Raw genomic sequence first — 16294 nt, 5'->3', positions numbered from 1 at the left:
GGGGTGCATGATAGGCTGGAGATGGAGGGGATTTATATGGTGTACCTGCCACACCATGCAGTGCCCTCGTGGCGACGAGTGGACCAAGCGGTGATACAGTCCTTCCGTCCATTGGAAATCCTAAACCTTCAAACTCGGAAACACACACGGTGCCTTTGACACACAATGATTGTCGTAGTATGCCGGGCTCAATCGCTGTAGTCAGCTACACAGTAGGTGACTTCTGTTCGCTACCACCATAATGGGGATCCGACTCATTTTGTCGCGCACAGCTACCGGTACATATTATCGTCACAATTATATGACTAGGCTGGCTTTATGATTCATGCTCTTGTTCTGATTCATGCTCTTGTTCTACATTTACACCTTACTTCAGAGTTGTGCTGAGTCTGGTCACAAAGGTACATAGTCAAGAAACCCGACGTGAGGGCCTACGTAACAAAGGGGGCAGGCTGACGAATGCTAATACCACCCATGAGTGGGTATCCTTGTTCTCCGAATGTATGGCGACAGGAGACAAAAACTACCAGTACACATAAGTGGAAACTGTCATGTACTACCCCTTATCCTTATCCCGTCCGCAGCCCTGTTCATTGAACTCTAAGCCAGGAGTGATAGTATAACCATCAACTAGAGTCCATAGTATGGGTCTGGACGAGGCAAATCCCGAGTGTCAAGAAAAGTATGGCCTTCCAGAAGCGGCTTCATGGCCCGTGCAGCGAAGAAAAGCTGCCGCATGGTAGCAAATAGGCACAGGGCATTTATGACAAGGAAAACGATTGACACCACACTGAGGCATTGTGGTGGGAAGAGGAGACTCCGCCGTTTAATATAGACGGGCTGGTCATCTCCAGGCTTGCTAAGGGAAGAATGCTGAATTTTCTCGACAGATGAATCGTCTTCAGCAACTTGGTTGAGGGGTGAGTATACGTGGTTCATCTGTGAACATGATGGGCTGATATGATTGATACGAGACTGATATGCTGACCTCTTTCGGGAGTTTAGGCCCCAGGGTCAGGCCTTCAGGGGCCAGCAAGGTAGGGTAATATGTAGTTGCGCAGACTTGCGGAAAAATGTGGGGAGTGGTACGTCGAATGCTAAGATTATAAATCGGATTCGTGAGTTACCATCATCCTAAACCCCGCGTCGGCGTGATGCAGTACATGATGCAATGATATGGTTCCGTGGGCAGTGTTATGACAAAATGCGCCCGCGGAAGCAAAAGTAATAATTTACCACGACGCCGAGTCCGACTATTCGGCTGCGATGCTGTGGGCGGTGTTCACCGTGAAGTTCTTGCGATGCTTCGTTGCAACTCGAACAGCGCCTAGGTACAAAGGGAGCAAGGTCTTGGAGCAAGTGGTTTAGAGGCTGTTGGTTCGTGCCATCGAGGAGAGGTTAGGTAAGTAATAACGACCGTTCCAGCATCATCTGACGCCCGACTATGAAAAAAAAAAACAAAGTCCCCGAGAATCACCGTCCTGGTGGCAAGGGGTGGCAGGCGATGATGGCAAGCCTCATTGCACCATCATCGTATGTAATAATATTGGTCCATGTGGCCACGAACTTCGTCCCGTTCGTTCGCGAGTACAGCCTTTCCTGTCGTTCTGGGCATCCTCCTCGGCCGCAGCGCAGGAGCATTCGGCATCACAGCTCACAGGTGCCTGTTGGTCTTCTCTCTTTCGTTTTGCACTGACTTGGTTTGATATTTAGGGCGCGGTCACAGCCTGTGATGGGACGGTCCTAACCAGGATATTATCGTATCGCTTGTACCCGTTCCCCGGCTGCCGTTACTCTATTATCAGCGTCATTTTGACTAGGGCAAAGGACTCCAATCTCTTTATATACTTGCTAGGAACACTTCCTCCGCTCTTGAACTCCGTTAACCTTCAAGCGCCATCGCGCCATGCCCAGGTTGTATCACGAGTCGAGAAGCTGGCAGTTCCCACAAACGCCATACGTTTGCTTCATAGTCCTCTCTGTCATCACCTTGACCAATGTCGCCTTTACGCTGTATAACATATCTCTCATCAACTCCTTCACTCTCCAGACCCCAAGAGAGTATAGTAAGTACTTTTCCGGAATCTCTGTTATTCGATCTGATTTGTGCAGCCTGGATGGGTGACGACCACCCTGCCCAACTTCCGATAGACCTGCCCGACGTCAGCCTTGTTCTCCAAGAAGGGCATGGTCATTTTGACCTCTGGGACGACGACGAGTGGGGTTCACTCTTCCCTTCCGATGGGTTCGCGCGAGTCGGTCCTCACAACCGCACGTTCGTCATCTCTCTCTACCACCAATTCCACTGTCTAGACGTCATCCGAGTTGGATTTCTCGTCAACCGAACGCACGCCGCCCAGCATATTCAGCATTGTTTGAGATATTTGAGACAAATACTATTGTGCCACGCCGATACGACGCTCGAACCCGATATTCCGCAAATGGCGCCTGATGGGAGCTGGCATCACACGGCGAATGGCGTGGGCGCGGTGCACCGGTGTAAGGACTGGACAAAATTGACGGATTTCATGCTGGAGAATCCGAGTTTACCAATCAACGAGGAGTACCAGGGGAATAATAGAATTGACACCAGTAGGTAAACTTGCATGTCGTGTCTATGCACACACAAAGAGGGGCTGTTTCGTTTCATTGGAACAATACTGCATTGGTGATCATCCCAGATAGATTGTTACTGGTTCTTTCACTGAAGACTGGTTCTTATTACAATGTCTAACCCAACTTCTACTGCCTACATAACTTACGTTTGTATCCGAATGTGGAAAAGGGAGCCTCAGAATTATGTTAATGTTTGTAGTTCACGTAGGGTATCGTACACAACGTCAGGGTTTCGCAAAGACATCAGGCAGCTAGAAGTATGTCTTATCACTACTGTCGCTTCGTCCTCCTGCGCAATAAGCACGCCGCACAGAACGCTTCACTTCGCGTGTAATTTCAAGCCGGCGAATGGTGTTTTTGGTCGCTTGGTTGGCACGTGTCCTTAGACCCGATCACAGTGGGAAAACTTGACTCTGATTTAAACACAGACTCTTTCACGGCACTATCGTTTTCCATGTCAGTCACTGCTTCCAGTCCGTCCGTGTAACGCCGGGGGGACACGCCAGACGTCACGCCGCGCCGTGCGACCCATCTGATGCCTGTGGATACCATCGTGTCGGAGGTGTGTTCTGAGGAAAGGCCGAGTGCGACACGAATAATGATGAGGGTTGGGGCGATTCCCTGAAAAGTAAGCGGTGTCTTAGAAAAATCTGGATGATCAAGCAGGTAGAACATGACGTACGTATATTTGAACGGCCATGACTGCCACAATGGCAAGGGCAGGGTGATTGAGAGCGAAAAGAACGACATAGACCAGCTGGGCGATAAGGTAGAGCAAGCCACTTTCGATGATGAGGCTCATGGCGTGACGAGCGGCGCCACGTCCGACGAACTCGGGAGAGCCAGGAAGCCCACGAGACGCATGCCAAATTTTGAAGACGATGAGTAATGTCACGATGGAGTTCGTACACAATGGTAAAATGTAGCCCGCCAGGCCGAGTGGAACAATGGCAGGTGGGGGCGCGGGGGACGTGGGGTTCGTAGTGAGGACGAGGTGCGCGACTCCTGCGATACAGGCTGCAAAGGAGACGGTTAGTTTCAGAATGGGGATAGCGCGAGGAAGAACGTACCCAAACCACCGAGTGCTGCAAGGAAAGGAAGGACAACGACGATGGGCGCGTGTGCCCATATCATCCAGCAACGATATATGAGGACAACGTCACCGAGGAAGTCAGTGACAGATACAAGGATATCTGCCCCGAGAAGGGGCATGGTCTCGTTGGCGTAACCATCGACGCCAGTGCTTCCCTTGTTGTAATGAGTGAGGCAAACCACGCAGGGAGGGAGAGAGAGACGTACCAGTGCAGCAACAAAGTGATTAAACTCGATTGCAAAATGAGCGGTACAACATAGAAATATGAGGCCGTTGAGGAGAATAACTGGGTGAAAGATATTGTTTTGTTTACGCCTCGTGTGCAGGATGACCAGAGAAGCCAGGAAAAGAACGGCGTTGACACCTGCATCATCGATGGTTGGCCCTCAGCGTGATCGGGTCAGATGTGGGGTAATTTACCGTACAAAACAGCCTCGCAAGCGAAACCTATGAGGGAGGCGAAGTCGTTTGAGAGCGGCATCACATGGGGTGATAGGACAGATGCGGGAGAGCCGGCAGCCTCAACCCAGCCTCTCAGGTTTTATTGTTGGCGTCGTCGCACGGAGGTTTGCTGGTACGCCGGTGGGACGCCCATGAAATGAAAGAAATGCATCCGCTCTGAGGTTGCTCAGGTGACAAATTCCAGAACCACCAAATGGGTTCCACTCATCTCCGCTCTGATCGATATCCACATGGAACACGAACTCAGAGATATACTAATGCAGGCCTATGTCAGATAAAATTGTCTTCCGCTCCCTTCTACAAAACAATTGTCCAACATCAGTTCGTCGCACCCCGACTCGTCGAAGCAGAAGGAAGCAAGGAATAATTGTCGTCATGTGAGACCCAACCTCTCTTCGTCCACCGTGTGGAGATAACATCGCGACCAACTGGGGAAATCATTTCCGCAGTACCTTAGTGTGCCTTTCAGCATCCTATCTTTGGTTCAGTGCTCCGGCGTGGACGCAGCTTGTGTCTACATATGTGCGATACCGCATGCCATGATCGCAAGCAGCGCAAAATCCCGAACTCGGTATCAACTTGGCACCAGCCAACCACAAATCGACAGCATAAAAGATCCTACCTACACAGCGAGTTGTACCTAGGTGTTGCCAAGACTCTTCCATGTCACTTGGGATCTACCTATCGACGTCGACCGACCACCGAGAAGGAGTTCGACGACATGGGTTCCTGTACCGTCTTCGAATACAAAGATTTATTCCGTTAATGGAGGCGATTACGTCCGCGTTGTCCGCGTCTTTTTGTGGGTTGTATTATTGATGCTTTTGCTGTCATGATCTCTTGATATGTATGGCGTGTACATAGCCTCCGGGGGGCCGACGCTATGCTGTGTTCTTCTATTCTTCTCCTTCGTGTACAAGCCTTCATCACTACATTGCAGAACGAGATGGCTGTTAGGTCCTTTTTCAAGCTCTCAAAACCTTCCGCAGAGACGTTCGTTGTGAATAGCGTTGCAGGGCAACATCAGATATAAGCCTCCCGCCATCAGGCATCTGCCAGCTGCTTGGTTGACACCTGACTGTTTCAAGATTATTCAAGGTGAGTATACTGACAAATGGTGTACATGTCAGCGTGCAGGTGCGGGGTGATCGGGTGCGTCACTTGAGTCGAATTGTCTAAAAAAGACTTAGGTATGCACAAGTACTGCGTGGGCAGCTTTCACTAATATAAAACAAATCACCGACAGATCTGGGCCGGTCTGTATTAATTGCTCTGTCTCCCACATAAGCGATTTGCGTGAACTCGTCTCCCATGCAGAAATCTGGAATGCAGAAGTGAAACGACTGTGCCGCCAGCGGACGACCTGTCCTTAGCAGCCTGCCATATCTGGGTTTCGTCATGAGGTACGGGGTTTTCCACCACCCTTGTTGCTGTATCACAACAATGTCGCGTTTTCTTCGGTCGAGATTAAGACGGCATCTTACTCTAGAGTTCATCAAGGTACACCCCTTCTTTGCATCTCCCACGGTCTGGGGAGATTTGGACGAAAGGTAGCAGACCTGAAAGGGATGACACTAGTGCGGTGTCTGTTCTAGATGCCAATATATTAAAAAGCTTCTGGGAGACAACGAGAGAGAAATGGAGACCAGAACGACGGCTCAAGTGTGAAGATAGCGCAGAGAGAATAGAATGGAATAAGGTATCTGCTAACATGTAAGCGGTCTTTTTCTTACTTACATCCATCCACCAGTCATCCTGCAGGTATGTCTACTATTCCCCTGGTGGATGCCAATGTGCCAAGTGACGGATTCAAGCTGGCAAAAAGAATCCACCTTGCTGTGACACGGACACCTCCCTCTTGCTTCCCACTTCGCTTGCCTTCCACTTTCCTATTCTGAAAGATTAGTGCGTCACTGCGACGTATTGATCATCCGGCGGAACATCGCCACGAGTACCGTTCGTTACGGGGGCTGACTGTAGCTGAGCCTCTCGATAAGGCGATGTGTAATAGATGGTGTGAGAGGGCAATCAACCGAAAACGTAAGACGGCGGAAGACGGGTTGGAGGAAGCTTGGTGACTTCATTTCTTATGCGACCCAAAATATCTAACGAGGGGACAAAGTGCGCAGAGCGAAATGCGCTAGTTGACAGGGTGGGCGAGGAGGTGCGCCGAGGTAACCACGCTCTCGGAATTCTGCAGGTCACGTTGGTGCCCGGGTTGTAAAAGGAAGTGCCGCTGACATGAGCACATCCAGGTTAAGGTTGGTATCTTACTTATCCCAAGCCATGCTGGCAGGCCATTGCCATAAAGTCGAGCCGTAACTTGTGCTTGCTGTGCACGACTGTGGCGCAGTAGGTACCAATTATATGGGAGTCGAGGTTCTTGCCTCCAATATGCTACTAACTGCTCTCCGTGGAGGATGTCTCTGCACACCGGTAAATCGTAAAGGACCTCCTGACGGTGAATCGAAAATGACCGTCAATGCGGCGATCGATGGCCTCGGCCAGACGCACGGAGGCATTCCGGCACCGGAACGACACTGCCCGTTGAATTAAAAGGTAGCCTATTTGTCATGTTCCGTATTTACCCCACGGAAGGCACAGGAGTTGGCTATGAGCGCTTGCACAGAAGGTATAAGGGGACTCAGGGGGCTGGCGTCTGGAGATTTTCTCCAGCTTTCAATCGCCTCCGTTGTCCTGCAGTGAATCATGTCGACCTGCCATTGTCCTTCCCTACACTCTCCGCCTGGGCAGCATCGCACCTGTCTGCTCTTCTCCAGAGCAAAACCCAAGTCGATTTCGACAGAGCCTTCGAAGCGACCTTCGCCAAGGACCTTGATGCTGTCGTCAACGCGAAGCGTCTGACCCGCGACGAATTCAAGAAGTCCCTACTTGCGCAGAGCGGTGCCGCATTCGGAGAGGCGGATGCGAGCGTGCAGATTGAGGGACAGACAGAGGTGTTAGGCAACCAGGGACAATTGGTCAGTAAGAGAGTGGCAGTCTTTGGTGATTCTCGTGGCTAATAAATGGTGGCGCGACAGTCTGGGCTTGTTGGCTTGTTCTATTCTGTCCTCGCTGACTCGAAATTCCTGGTTCTCGGTGCACCCACAGAGAACCGAACGAACTCTTCCATAAACTTGATGTGAGTCTCCTTTTCATACCGGGATATTCATTTACCCCGTTGCGATACAGCATCGAACCGACGGAGAAAAACCCGCAGCCCCCAACTCTCCATATTCGTGGCTATTTCGACCCACGCCGGGTCACAACAGTCAATCAAGTCGTTTCTGAGAATGCGCTGCACGTTAGGATCCCGGCTTCGTCCATACCCCAAGTCGAAGCTACGGCCTCTAGTGGCAAGGCCGAGCTTGGACCTGAGCTTGGTCTCCAAGGGTTAGGTGCGTTTGGTGGTGTGTTTGGACCTGGACCAGTGAGATTCCAACCACCGGGCGCCGTTCACATTCCCCAAACCGAGACGGGTGCGACACCTGAGACATTACCCGGGGATGGCGCCTTTGGACCCGGTCCTGTTATTATACCCGGAGAGACTGTCGGCGATGCTGTCCACCGAAGTGGATAAGAGAGTTTTCGGCAGAGAAGGTTGGAACGCTTGTACTGTATGAATGTGCTACTTGTTGCTTGACCTTATTAGGAACCTTGGACAGCTTCTGTTGTACGCAGTAGTCGGTATTCTTTGTGACAAGAAAGTCAGATAAATCACACTGATTATGTATGGCATTTTGTTTAATCTTCATCTAACGAAAGAAGACCACCTAGAGGTAGGTGTTGGACAACCACTCGCTTGCTTAGTACTTCTCCCTACGGAGTTGAGGCAGTAAATCGTTGGTAGCTTGTCTCTGCAGGGGTAGGGGTGCCTTACCTCGTACATCTTGAGCAATCCCGAGTTGACTTTGGTCCAATTTGGAACGCCGGTGGCGATAGCATACAACTGGGAAGAATGTTCGTGGAAAGGACCATGTTTGACCTGGTGAACGCGGGTGATGCATATGCAGTACAGATTATCTTGTGGCAGTGGAAGACGAAGGATGGCAGATACAGGAAACTCCGCTTGTTCTATGTGGGCGCTCGTTGGTACAAGAAGACAACAGAGCTCGTCTGAAACATACCCCGCAGCTGAGCACTTCCAAATACGTATCCAAGGAAGCTGTAGTCGTCTAGACCCCACACACCATGGCTGCCTGCAGGTTCAAGCTTGTATACATCTTGGAGTCTCCAACATAATCTCATATACCGAACGAATACCCGTAAGACCAGCTCGCGCTCTTGGTCTATCGATGGCTCAAAGAACCTGACGAGAGTAAGACAACACAGAAACATGGCAAAAGACGTTTCATGTCCAGTGCCATAGTCCATTCGCAAAAATGATCCGAAGGAGATCTCGAAGATTGGTTTTACGTAGGGAATGACTGCGCGTAGTTCTGGTCCCAATAATCCTTTCCAAGAGTTGGTCAGATTTCTGCAGTTCAGAGTAGCTTGCGATGAATTGGAGGAGGTAAGATATATCATCGTCGGTTGTACCCACCTGCGTCAAACGATCACCCCAAGTTCGAAAGGCAAGGTTTCCGAAACGCTGCGGTGATCGTAGCGGTGGAATATCATCGATCCATGAGTCGAGCTCGTCCAGTATAGAGATCAGCACAGCTGCTGTCTGGTATGCATTTTGCAGCCTTCCGGAACTCGAGGGAAGTGTCGACAGCTTACTGGACTACATGAACCATCTGCTCGAGGTACCGCGTGGTTTACAACGGCTTCGTTAAGCCTGAGCAAAAACAGCCAAAAGTCGCGATATCCCCTCGTCTTATGCCATGCCACGACATCGTCATCGGTGTGGATCTTTTGCTGGGGCAACTGCACCAGTTCTGCTACAGTGATTTTCCGTAGTTGCGGTAAGTAATCCTTGCGGCTGCATTGGAAAGTGGCACAGGAGGTACTTAAGAGAGCAGAAGTGCGTCAGTAAGCAAGTATAGGGGCGTAATACTATTGCCATAAGCAGAGCAACCCTTGTACCCTCCTCAAGCAACGATTACTCTCCTGGTACCATGCGGTCTTCATCACATGCAAGTGCAGCACCAATCACGGTAACCACACTAGAGGAGTGCAACATGCAGTACATCCAGAGTATTTGTACAAACTACATATCCAGAAATACAACGCGGCAACTGCAAGGAAACCCGAGCAACGAGCGGAACGAACATGTATAGACTCAACCACGACTCAAGTTGCATTGCGCTAACCTTCACTGGAGTGCCAGGGTCAGCTATCCATCGAACAAACAGAGCGAACACCGGCAACTCAAGTGTCACTACTCACGGGAAATCTCGCTCTCCTGTTGGTCATGACCCCTTTTTGATGTCCACCTGTTCCTCATGTATAACGTGTCTGAAAACCGTGCGCCCATCGGAGTCGACGTTATTGCCAGGGTCCACGTCAGCGAGGCTATCAACTCCGCCTACTTGTGCACTCCCAAGTGGCCCGGAAACTTCATCTCGAACATCCATGGTTCCTGTGGCCTCGGGCCTGTCGTCTATGCGGTGCCGAGCGCGAATGTGATTGACGGTCTTCGCCTGGAGTTCTTCCGGTCGGAGGGTGGATCGGTCAGCCTGCAAGGGAAACGAAAAAAATAGAATTCAGCTCGCGAAAGCGGGCAGATGAACAGCATCTTCCTGAGACACACCTTAACGTTGGCTTCGGACGTAGTAGCAAGGTATTCGTTCCAACCGGGTGCATCGTCGATAGGCGAGGACGTCGTATGTTGTGTGCCAGACAGGTTCCGGTGTTTTTCGCGTTCCAATAACTGCGGAGTCAGTCAGCATGGCGCAAGTTCACGAAAAAACAATCGTCCCCATTCACCTCTGCGTCGTTGCCGTGAACGGTGCTAGTGTACTGTTCTTGAGCTTTGGACCATGCCGAGAAATAGTTACGTACCTAGAGTACTTTCTACATGAACAACCCTCAAGGTTAAGCAATCTGAGTCTGCCTACACGGAGTTTGCTGACTGACCTGTTTTTCCCGGTTGAGCTCACAACAGAACAGACTATTCCGTGTGCCCGACGACCGGCGAACAAACTACGTGCTGCAACGGAAAACATGTTTGAATTTCTCTTACAGGTAATATAACTAGTATCTTGAAGTTGGGGGATGAGAACGCGTCTGGCTTTGGGCGGGGGCAACCCTGTCTCATTAAATTGGATTTCAGAATACCCCTGACGTCATAGCAGCCCGTTGAAGGCTGGCGAAAATTGGTAGCCTAATCGGGATACAGTGACAGTGTGGAGGCATTGGAGACTGGAGACTGTCTCTCCTGGAGAGCACATTTTTCGATGTCATAAACATCAACTTAGCACTGGAGACCAGTGCTGCAATGTCCCTGTCACTCCCGCACGACTGCCATCCAAAGTGGCCTCACAGTGGTGTTAGCCACAAATTCGAACACGCAAGGTGTTCGACTACGCATTTCGAGTGGAACTGGCGATCCCTATGCTAATTTACAGTTTTACATGCACATCACAGCAGAACATTTTGGACTTTCCCCATTGCTTACGCGCCAGGGGCAACCAAGACCCCACGATACCTGATTTGGCCTTTCTCCAACTTGTCTATCGCCTCCTGGATACCTTCCAAGGTGAGCGGGAACTTCTGGATGACTGGTTTAATAGCGTGCAGAGCCGCAAAGCGCAACATTTCAACGTGCAAGCCACGCGATGGGCATATGCTACCCTGAACCCGAAGTCCTTTACCAACCAAACCCATGTGGGGTATGGAGAAGTCTCCCTCAGTTACCGTGAGAGGGACGATAGTTCCCATAGGTGCAATGATGGGTAGGTACCTGCGTTGCCTCGTCAATGGCATAGAAATATCAAACGCGCATCACGTACAAATTCCAGTCAGGACTGGCTGACGTGGTTACCATCAAGTAGTTAACAGGACGTTCAATGTCGAGCTCCTTCGCTCCCTTGGTCGCGTAAAATTCCTTCGCTCCAAGCGTCATGGCTTCATCCCGCTTGCTGTTCGTGCTCGAAAACACCACCACATCACAGCCCATCTTGGCTGCGAACTGGATACCAAGATGCCCGAGCCCCCCGATACCGACCACACCGACGCGATCAGCGGGGCGCACACCGTGCAATGCTAATGCATTAAAGACGGTGGCACCAGCGCACATCAGAGGAGCTGCATCGGCGGAACTTATGGCGTCCGGGATATGGAAAAGAAACGCTTCCCTCCATACAGCGTGCGTTGCAAAAGCGCCCTGATCTAAATCCGCCTCTCCGTACATAGCACGCTTGGGACAGAATATCTCGTTGCCACTCAGGCACTGATCACAGTGAAGACATGCGTTGTGGAGGTAACCCCAACCGGCACGGTCACCGCTGTGAATTCCCAATCAGTTATCTCGGCGGCTCTACATGAGGAATGTCACGTACACCTTAAAGAAGGTAACTTCGGATCCAATCTTCTCTACGACACCAACGCCCTCATGGCTGAGACCCATATCTTGGTCCTTGTAGTGCAGGTCCGTGCCACAGAGGCCCGCATGCGTGATCCTCAAAAGGACTTCGTCCGGCTTGAGGTCCTTGTGGGTGCTTCCTTTGACAATTTTGCCGCTGGGAGATCCCTTGTATACGGTCAAATCGATACCCGTCATGATCGTCTCGTCTGCAAAGTTCTTGCACGAAGTTGAGCGTTAAACGTTGGAGGCGAAAGAGAGGAGTGTCATGTTATTATATAGCCAGCTAATCAGCATCAGATATGATGTAACTATCTGAATTGCGGGTTTACGACAAATCCAAAATAAGCACGGAAGTTCGGGTTCAACAGATAGCTGAGGGGTCACAAGGTCATCGCTGTATTTGATATAACATGATAACATGAACCTACGCCGTTCTGAGGCTCGGCCTGATGTTTTCTTGAATACCTTCACCTTACTACTATCAGTACTGATAGAAAACTGGAATGGATAAGCTGAGGGGCATAGCGCCTCCATTACAAAAAGGAGCCGGTCTGATTCTAGCTTCCGCGTGGGTGCGACAAAGGCATGTCCTCTTTCGATAGTGCCACTTGCTCAGACCTCAACAAGACGTTCGCCAAGTCCGGAGTACCCGACTCCCCTCAAATTCCACTTGTAGTTTAGTTCCTGTTCGTTCCCGAAGGAGTCGATTGCACGGCTAAGGACGACCATGTTTCGTTTCAAGCGACCATTCTCCTCTTCGTCGATGTTGATCAAGCCTATTGTTTCTGCGTCTTCGTCTAGTGTAACTTCGAGTTCAGCCTCCCACAAAGCCCAACTCCACCGTCCTTCCTGGTACTTGATACAAGCATCCTCCCACGTCCTACCGTTATCGACGCTTATCTCGACGCGGGCGATAGGCCAGCGTGAGTACGCGTACCCCGCTACTTTCAACCTTGTTTCGTCTGGACGAGATGTCAGACGACATACATCCGCAACGACGGAATTGCATGCGAGATGCTGCATTGACGGGACGCGCGACCACCATCCCTGTGATTCAGCGACTTCTTTGCTTGTAACCTGAACGACTCAATCGCGAGTGAATGCTGTTGATGAGGACGAATCACAGTAGCATTGAACACTCACGGTATCGGGTAATATCTTGTAATCTCTTTGTTGGTAGAAATTAGGGGACTCTTGTCGGGATATCGTGATCCTGTCTACCCATTTCACCCATCGCATGCCGTAGGTGCCAGGCACGACGATGCGCAACGGGAAGCCGTGATCGGGCGTGAGTAGTTCTTCATTCATCTGTACCGCCGCCTTGTCAGCACCCAAGCCTCGTCAGAGGACTGGAAGAATACCAACTTCGTAGGCGAGCAAAGCATCCCCTTCTTCACTCATTGCGTCCGCTAGGGGTATCGACCCACCGTAGTATCCATCATCCTCGCATGGCGCCACGTACGATGCAAAACATACGTGGAATCCCTCATACGAATTATGGTCCCCGTCGGGAACGCCCACGCTAAGGAGGACTTCTCGTAGTGGGGCACCTGCCCATCGGATATTGCAGGCAGCGCCGTCACCCCACTTGATACCTTTAACTTCCTTGCCTGTCTTTTCCGCCATCTTAGCGCGTCTATTTCCGGCACACTGTTCACATTCCATATCGGCATTTTATGGAATAAAAAGTCAGAGAAATTCGGGGCGTCTTGGAACGGGATAGGAACGCACTCACCACGAGTGCGGCTACGACTTCCTTGCGTGGGAAGCGGAGTAGTATGTCTTGGTACGTGATCACCTTTTCCTTCGCAAGGCATTGTAATTCCCCATCGATCCTCACGGCGTATGTTCCAGCGGTCGACTTGAGGCTCTTAATTTCGGCTACAGAAGCAACAAAGGCGGTTTCGCGCGCATATTCGGACGGTGCCCCAGTATCGTCACGATTGTTACATTCGTCGGCACGGTTGCCGCCGCCATCATGGCCATGAGAAGCGGAAGGAAACAAAGCACGCGTGTTCGTGTTCGGAATCAAATCAGTAGTATAGAAGGATGAAGAAGGAAAGCAGGCAGAGTCAGAGAGAGCAGCAGGAGACTCAAAAGTATGGCATGGTAGGAACGTACAGTGGTTTCGGGCGTAGGCGAGACGGAGAGGGGTGATAGGGTACTGGGCGAGCTCGGCGAGCGATGGTGGTTCCGCGTTATACGGTGTCTTGCTCAGCACATGCAGCTGGGGGGCACGCATCTTTTGTGATGTGATGACAACGATCGATAGGGCAAATACTAATACTTGCTTTGACCCTGGGAGCATGCAAGATGATGTCAGGGGCACGTCAAACTCTCCTAATACTGACGCACTTACACAACACCCAGCTGGAGAGTGCTTCGACGAGGAGATTTGTATATCGCCCAGGTTGGCTGGTTTTATAGTCACAGTGCACGATCCTCCATTGGGTAACGGATCAGTTCCGGTGGGAGACTCGGTGAAGTTGGACGTGGGCCACCACCCGGCAGCAACACACGGCTGCCCGTTGCCGAGCCACAAACCTGGGTCAGAACATAACCAATACCGTACGGTGAAATGGGCCACGCTTTCCTTGCATACGAACCTTATCGCGCACGGTTCACCCAATGGAGTCCAAACGAAAAACAAATAACAGGACTTGTATGATATCTGTTTCAGGGTATCCACAAAAGAGAGGTTCCATTATGAGGGTCAAGTGTTCAACACTTAATGAGGATAAAGATGAAGTAAACTTATAATGATTGTCCATATATCGTCACCAAGGCAGAACATCAAATCGAGACACAGATGCAGTACGTATTAAATGTCTCGCGAATCCTACGCTCGGAATGGTGGAAAGGCTCGAAAAATTCCTTCTTTACGAGAGGAAAGCCATGGCAAAGAGTGTGCCGAGAATACCAGCAACAGAAGAGACACCGATGGCAGCAGCGCCGTTAGAGGTGGAAGTGGCACCAGCAGATGAAGAAGATTTAGTGCTGGTGCCAGAACTTCCGGAACTGCCAGTGGAGGTGGAAGCGGATGCCCCGGTAGGGGTAGGAAGGCCAGTGTACAGGTCAGTCGATTTGTAAGTAACGCAGTTGGACGAGCTAGGAACAACGGGAGTGTAGGGGGGGCTGGGGACACCAGTGTAGGGCTGCGTATATGTCATCGTGACGCCGTTGGTGACATAGAGACCGACGGGAGTTTTGAGATCAGCATCACAAACTTCGAAGGTACCGTTCTGAGCATTGTTGGGCATGTTGTACGTGCAGCCAATCTCATCGTAAGTGTTCTGGCAGTATGCAGATTGGTCTGCACTGGATGTAGAGGGGTCACAGATGGTGAAGCAAAACTGGTTTCCACCGATGAAGCTACAGGTGACATTTGAGCACGCAAAACGCGGTGAAGGACTATAACTAACCTGTTCCAGTCCATGACTTGCTGGAAGGTGTTGTTGTTCCCGTTGTTGCTAGGGAAAGCGTTGGAGTACACCAAGCCACCAAGCGGGTTGCCACGCTAAAGGGACAGAAATGAAACACATAAACAACCTATACGAAGAACAAAAAAGAATAGACGCACCAAGTCGGCACCGTGAGGGTCAAGCTCTCCTCCGTAGTCACCGGCTTGCATGTCGACCTGAGTTTGGTCGATGAAACCGGCGAATTGGATGTACTTGCTAGTCTTGAGAACTTGTACACCCGTCAAGACACCCGCTGGGATGAGACGGGTCCCCCAGCCACTCTTGGAGCACCATGCGACTTCCTCCTGTTCCGTGTCACCAATAGTAGAGTTTGGCTGAGGAGGAGCCCAAAGACAGAAATCTAAAAATAGTGAGACAAAGAGGGAAAGAATGATATGCGACAACAATAGCTACCGCCGATATTGTTCATCATCAACGTCTGACACATGGATTGCTGGTTCTGAGTGGTGGAGTTACAGATGTTGAAACCGACTTGAGGGCCACGAATAGCATTGGGGACGTTGTCGACTTGGTAAGGCTAGTAAAAAAGCGCTGAGAAACAAAGACGCGGAGAAAGGGGATTTATACTGACGATGCCGGTAGGGTAGGCATACTGCTTGTCGGTGAGTGGGGTAGGGTCAGCTGGGTCAGGTTGAGCGAAGGCTTTTGAAGCAATGGCTACAGCAAAAAGAGTGGAAAGGGCGAAACCAGGCATGGTCCGAAAATTGGTTGGTGGATAGTATGGAAGGAGGAGAAAACAAAAAATCCTTTGGGACAGACAGACGGGTTGAAAAGACGGGTGACCCGTAATTGACTGCGGTTGGCTTCATATACCCGGTCAATAATAGACTTTCACACACCTTTGACAGTAGTTGCAACCGAATATATGGGTTACCCGTACCTTCCTCTCCTTTCACATAGAACACGGCCAGGCCCAGAATGTCTGCACATCGCCGTCGCTATTAGACGTGCTTGTCGTCTGCCAACACCAGACAAGGAGGGTACGCGTAGCCACGACTCAGTAATACACATGTTGCAACTGCTCGCGACGCGTTCTTGAAGAAAAAACATTTCTTTCACTTACGTAAGCTTCCAGGCTATCACACTCCACGATTATGTAAGTACACGATAGAAGACCCGTCTGGAACGGATTAAAGTACAGCGAGAGTGCACCTTTTGCTACTTGTAGAC

The 16294-nt window shown here is 50.7% G+C and overlaps 8 protein-coding genes across 8 annotated transcripts; 2 read left to right on the top strand and 6 right to left on the bottom strand.

Annotated features, from left to right (window-relative positions):
* Positions 1-1800: 1800 nt before the first annotated feature.
* Positions 1801-2863, top strand: F5J12DRAFT_452597 (uncharacterized protein). Its single transcript, XM_051739500.1, has 2 exons — positions 1801-2066; positions 2113-2863. Exons 1-2 carry the CDS (start codon positions 1907-1909, stop codon positions 2598-2600), a joined length of 648 nt encoding a protein of 215 aa, XP_051603203.1. The 5' UTR covers positions 1801-1906; the 3' UTR covers positions 2601-2863.
* Positions 2777-4440, bottom strand: F5J12DRAFT_452539 (uncharacterized protein). Its single transcript, XM_051739498.1, has 5 exons — positions 4130-4440; positions 3916-4073; positions 3687-3864; positions 3299-3633; positions 2777-3237 (listed from the first exon to the last, which is right to left on the bottom strand). Exons 1-5 carry the CDS (start codon positions 4188-4190, stop codon positions 2953-2955), a joined length of 1017 nt encoding a protein of 338 aa, XP_051603202.1. The 5' UTR covers positions 4191-4440; the 3' UTR covers positions 2777-2952.
* Positions 4441-6744: 2304 nt separating this feature from the next.
* F5J12DRAFT_764527 (uncharacterized protein) lies at positions 6745-7751 on the top strand (the record flags this gene model as incomplete). The annotated part of the gene is made up of 3 exons (XM_051742169.1): positions 6745-7152; positions 7213-7313; positions 7364-7751. 3 exons carry the CDS (start codon positions 6745-6747, stop codon positions 7749-7751), a joined length of 897 nt encoding a protein of 298 aa, XP_051603201.1.
* A 164-nt stretch (positions 7752-7915) lies between these two features.
* On the bottom strand, positions 7916-9305 carry F5J12DRAFT_903982 (uncharacterized protein; the record flags this gene model as incomplete). Its single annotated transcript, XM_051748469.1, has 6 exons — positions 7916-7990; positions 8052-8245; positions 8299-8625; positions 8711-8840; positions 8894-9095; positions 9220-9305. 6 exons carry the CDS (start codon positions 9303-9305, stop codon positions 7916-7918), a joined length of 1014 nt encoding a protein of 337 aa, XP_051603200.1.
* Positions 9306-9316: 11 nt separating this feature from the next.
* On the bottom strand, positions 9317-10357 carry F5J12DRAFT_452544 (uncharacterized protein). Its single transcript, XM_051739499.1, has 6 exons — positions 10193-10357; positions 10118-10129; positions 10043-10067; positions 9867-9986; positions 9503-9792; positions 9317-9431 (listed from the first exon to the last, which is right to left on the bottom strand). Exons 1-5 carry the CDS (start codon positions 10279-10281, stop codon positions 9526-9528), a joined length of 513 nt encoding a protein of 170 aa, XP_051603199.1. The 5' UTR covers positions 10282-10357; the 3' UTR covers positions 9317-9431; positions 9503-9525.
* Positions 10358-10702: 345 nt separating this feature from the next.
* Positions 10703-12226, bottom strand: F5J12DRAFT_452489 (NADP-dependent alcohol dehydrogenase). Its single transcript, XM_051739497.1, has 3 exons — positions 11617-12226; positions 11068-11562; positions 10703-11018 (listed from the first exon to the last, which is right to left on the bottom strand). Exons 1-3 carry the CDS (start codon positions 11835-11837, stop codon positions 10730-10732), a joined length of 1005 nt encoding a protein of 334 aa, XP_051603198.1. The 5' UTR covers positions 11838-12226; the 3' UTR covers positions 10703-10729.
* Positions 12046-14178, bottom strand: F5J12DRAFT_452474 (Oxidoreductase, molybdopterin-binding domain-containing protein). The gene is made up of 6 exons (XM_051739496.1): positions 14002-14178; positions 13764-13940; positions 13378-13523; positions 13008-13292; positions 12786-12950; positions 12046-12719 (listed from the first exon to the last, which is right to left on the bottom strand). Exons 2-6 carry the CDS (start codon positions 13882-13884, stop codon positions 12255-12257), a joined length of 1182 nt encoding a protein of 393 aa, XP_051603197.1. The 5' UTR covers positions 13885-13940; positions 14002-14178; the 3' UTR covers positions 12046-12254.
* A 118-nt stretch (positions 14179-14296) lies between these two features.
* F5J12DRAFT_452418 (uncharacterized protein) lies at positions 14297-15906 on the bottom strand. Its single transcript, XM_051739495.1, has 5 exons — positions 15696-15906; positions 15518-15641; positions 15223-15464; positions 15065-15159; positions 14297-15014 (listed from the first exon to the last, which is right to left on the bottom strand). Exons 1-5 carry the CDS (start codon positions 15816-15818, stop codon positions 14522-14524), a joined length of 1077 nt encoding a protein of 358 aa, XP_051603196.1. The 5' UTR covers positions 15819-15906; the 3' UTR covers positions 14297-14521.
* Positions 15907-16294: the final 388 nt, after the last annotated feature.

Source organism: Pisolithus orientalis (genome assembly GCF_024613125.1).
Source record: "Pisolithus orientalis strain OTSU chromosome Unknown F5J12scaffold_5, whole genome shotgun sequence".
NCBI lineage: Eukaryota > Fungi > Basidiomycota > Agaricomycetes > Boletales > Pisolithaceae > Pisolithus > Pisolithus orientalis.
Note: the sequence above shows the minus strand (reverse complement) of the source record. Positions and strands in the feature narration are given on the sequence as shown.

Bases quoted from the DNA above. Each gene is read 5' to 3' on its own strand.
- F5J12DRAFT_452597 (XM_051739500.1), top strand. From the start codon at position 1,907: ATGCCCAGGTTGTATCACGAGTCGAGAAGCTGGCAGTTCCCACAAACG. The intron at 2,067-2,112 runs GTAAGTACTTTT...TGATTTGTGCAG, and splicing joins CCAGACCCCAAGAGAGTATA to CCTGGATGGGTGACGACCAC.
- F5J12DRAFT_452539 (XM_051739498.1), bottom strand. From the start codon at position 4,190: ATGCCGCTCTCAAACGACTTCGCCTCCCTCATAGGTTTCGCTTGCGAG. The intron at 3,634-3,686 runs GTACGTTCTTCC...TCTCCTTTGCAG, and splicing joins TGCAGCACTCGGTGGTTTGG to CCTGTATCGCAGGAGTCGCG. The intron at 3,238-3,298 runs GTACGTCATGTT...CTTACTTTTCAG, and splicing joins TCATGGCCGTTCAAATATAC to GGAATCGCCCCAACCCTCAT.
- F5J12DRAFT_452544 (XM_051739499.1), bottom strand. From the start codon at position 10,281: ATGTTTTCCGTTGCAGCACGTAGTTTGTTCGCCGGTCGTCGGGCACAC. The intron at 9,987-10,042 runs GTGAATGGGGAC...CTGACTCCGCAG, and splicing joins TTCACGGCAACGACGCAGAG to TTATTGGAACGCGAAAAACA. The intron at 9,793-9,866 runs GTGTGTCTCAGG...TTTCCCTTGCAG, and splicing joins CGTCCGAAGCCAACGTTAAG to GCTGACCGATCCACCCTCCG.
- F5J12DRAFT_452489 (XM_051739497.1), bottom strand. From the start codon at position 11,837: ATGACGGGTATCGATTTGACCGTATACAAGGGATCTCCCAGCGGCAAA. The intron at 11,563-11,616 runs GTACGTGACATT...GGGAATTCACAG, and splicing joins GAAGTTACCTTCTTTAAGGT to CGGTGACCGTGCCGGTTGGG. The intron at 11,019-11,067 runs GTACGTGATGCG...GAGGCAACGCAG, and splicing joins GCCAGTCCTGACTGGAATTT to GTACCTACCCATCATTGCAC.
- F5J12DRAFT_452474 (XM_051739496.1), bottom strand. From the start codon at position 13,884: ATGCGTGCCCCCCAGCTGCATGTGCTGAGCAAGACACCGTATAACGCG. The intron at 13,524-13,763 runs GTACGTTCCTAC...TTGCTTCTGTAG, and splicing joins CGCCTACGCCCGAAACCACT to CCGAAATTAAGAGCCTCAAG. The intron at 13,293-13,377 runs GTGAGTGCGTTC...GAATGTGAACAG, and splicing joins AAGTCGTAGCCGCACTCGTG to TGTGCCGGAAATAGACGCGC.
- F5J12DRAFT_452418 (XM_051739495.1), bottom strand. From the start codon at position 15,818: ATGCCTGGTTTCGCCCTTTCCACTCTTTTTGCTGTAGCCATTGCTTCA. The intron at 15,160-15,222 runs GTGCGTCTATTC...CTGTCCCTTTAG, and splicing joins ACCCTCACGGTGCCGACTTG to CGTGGCAACCCGCTTGGTGG. The intron at 15,015-15,064 runs GTTAGTTATAGT...TGTCACCTGTAG, and splicing joins CAAGTCATGGACTGGAACAG to CTTCATCGGTGGAAACCAGT.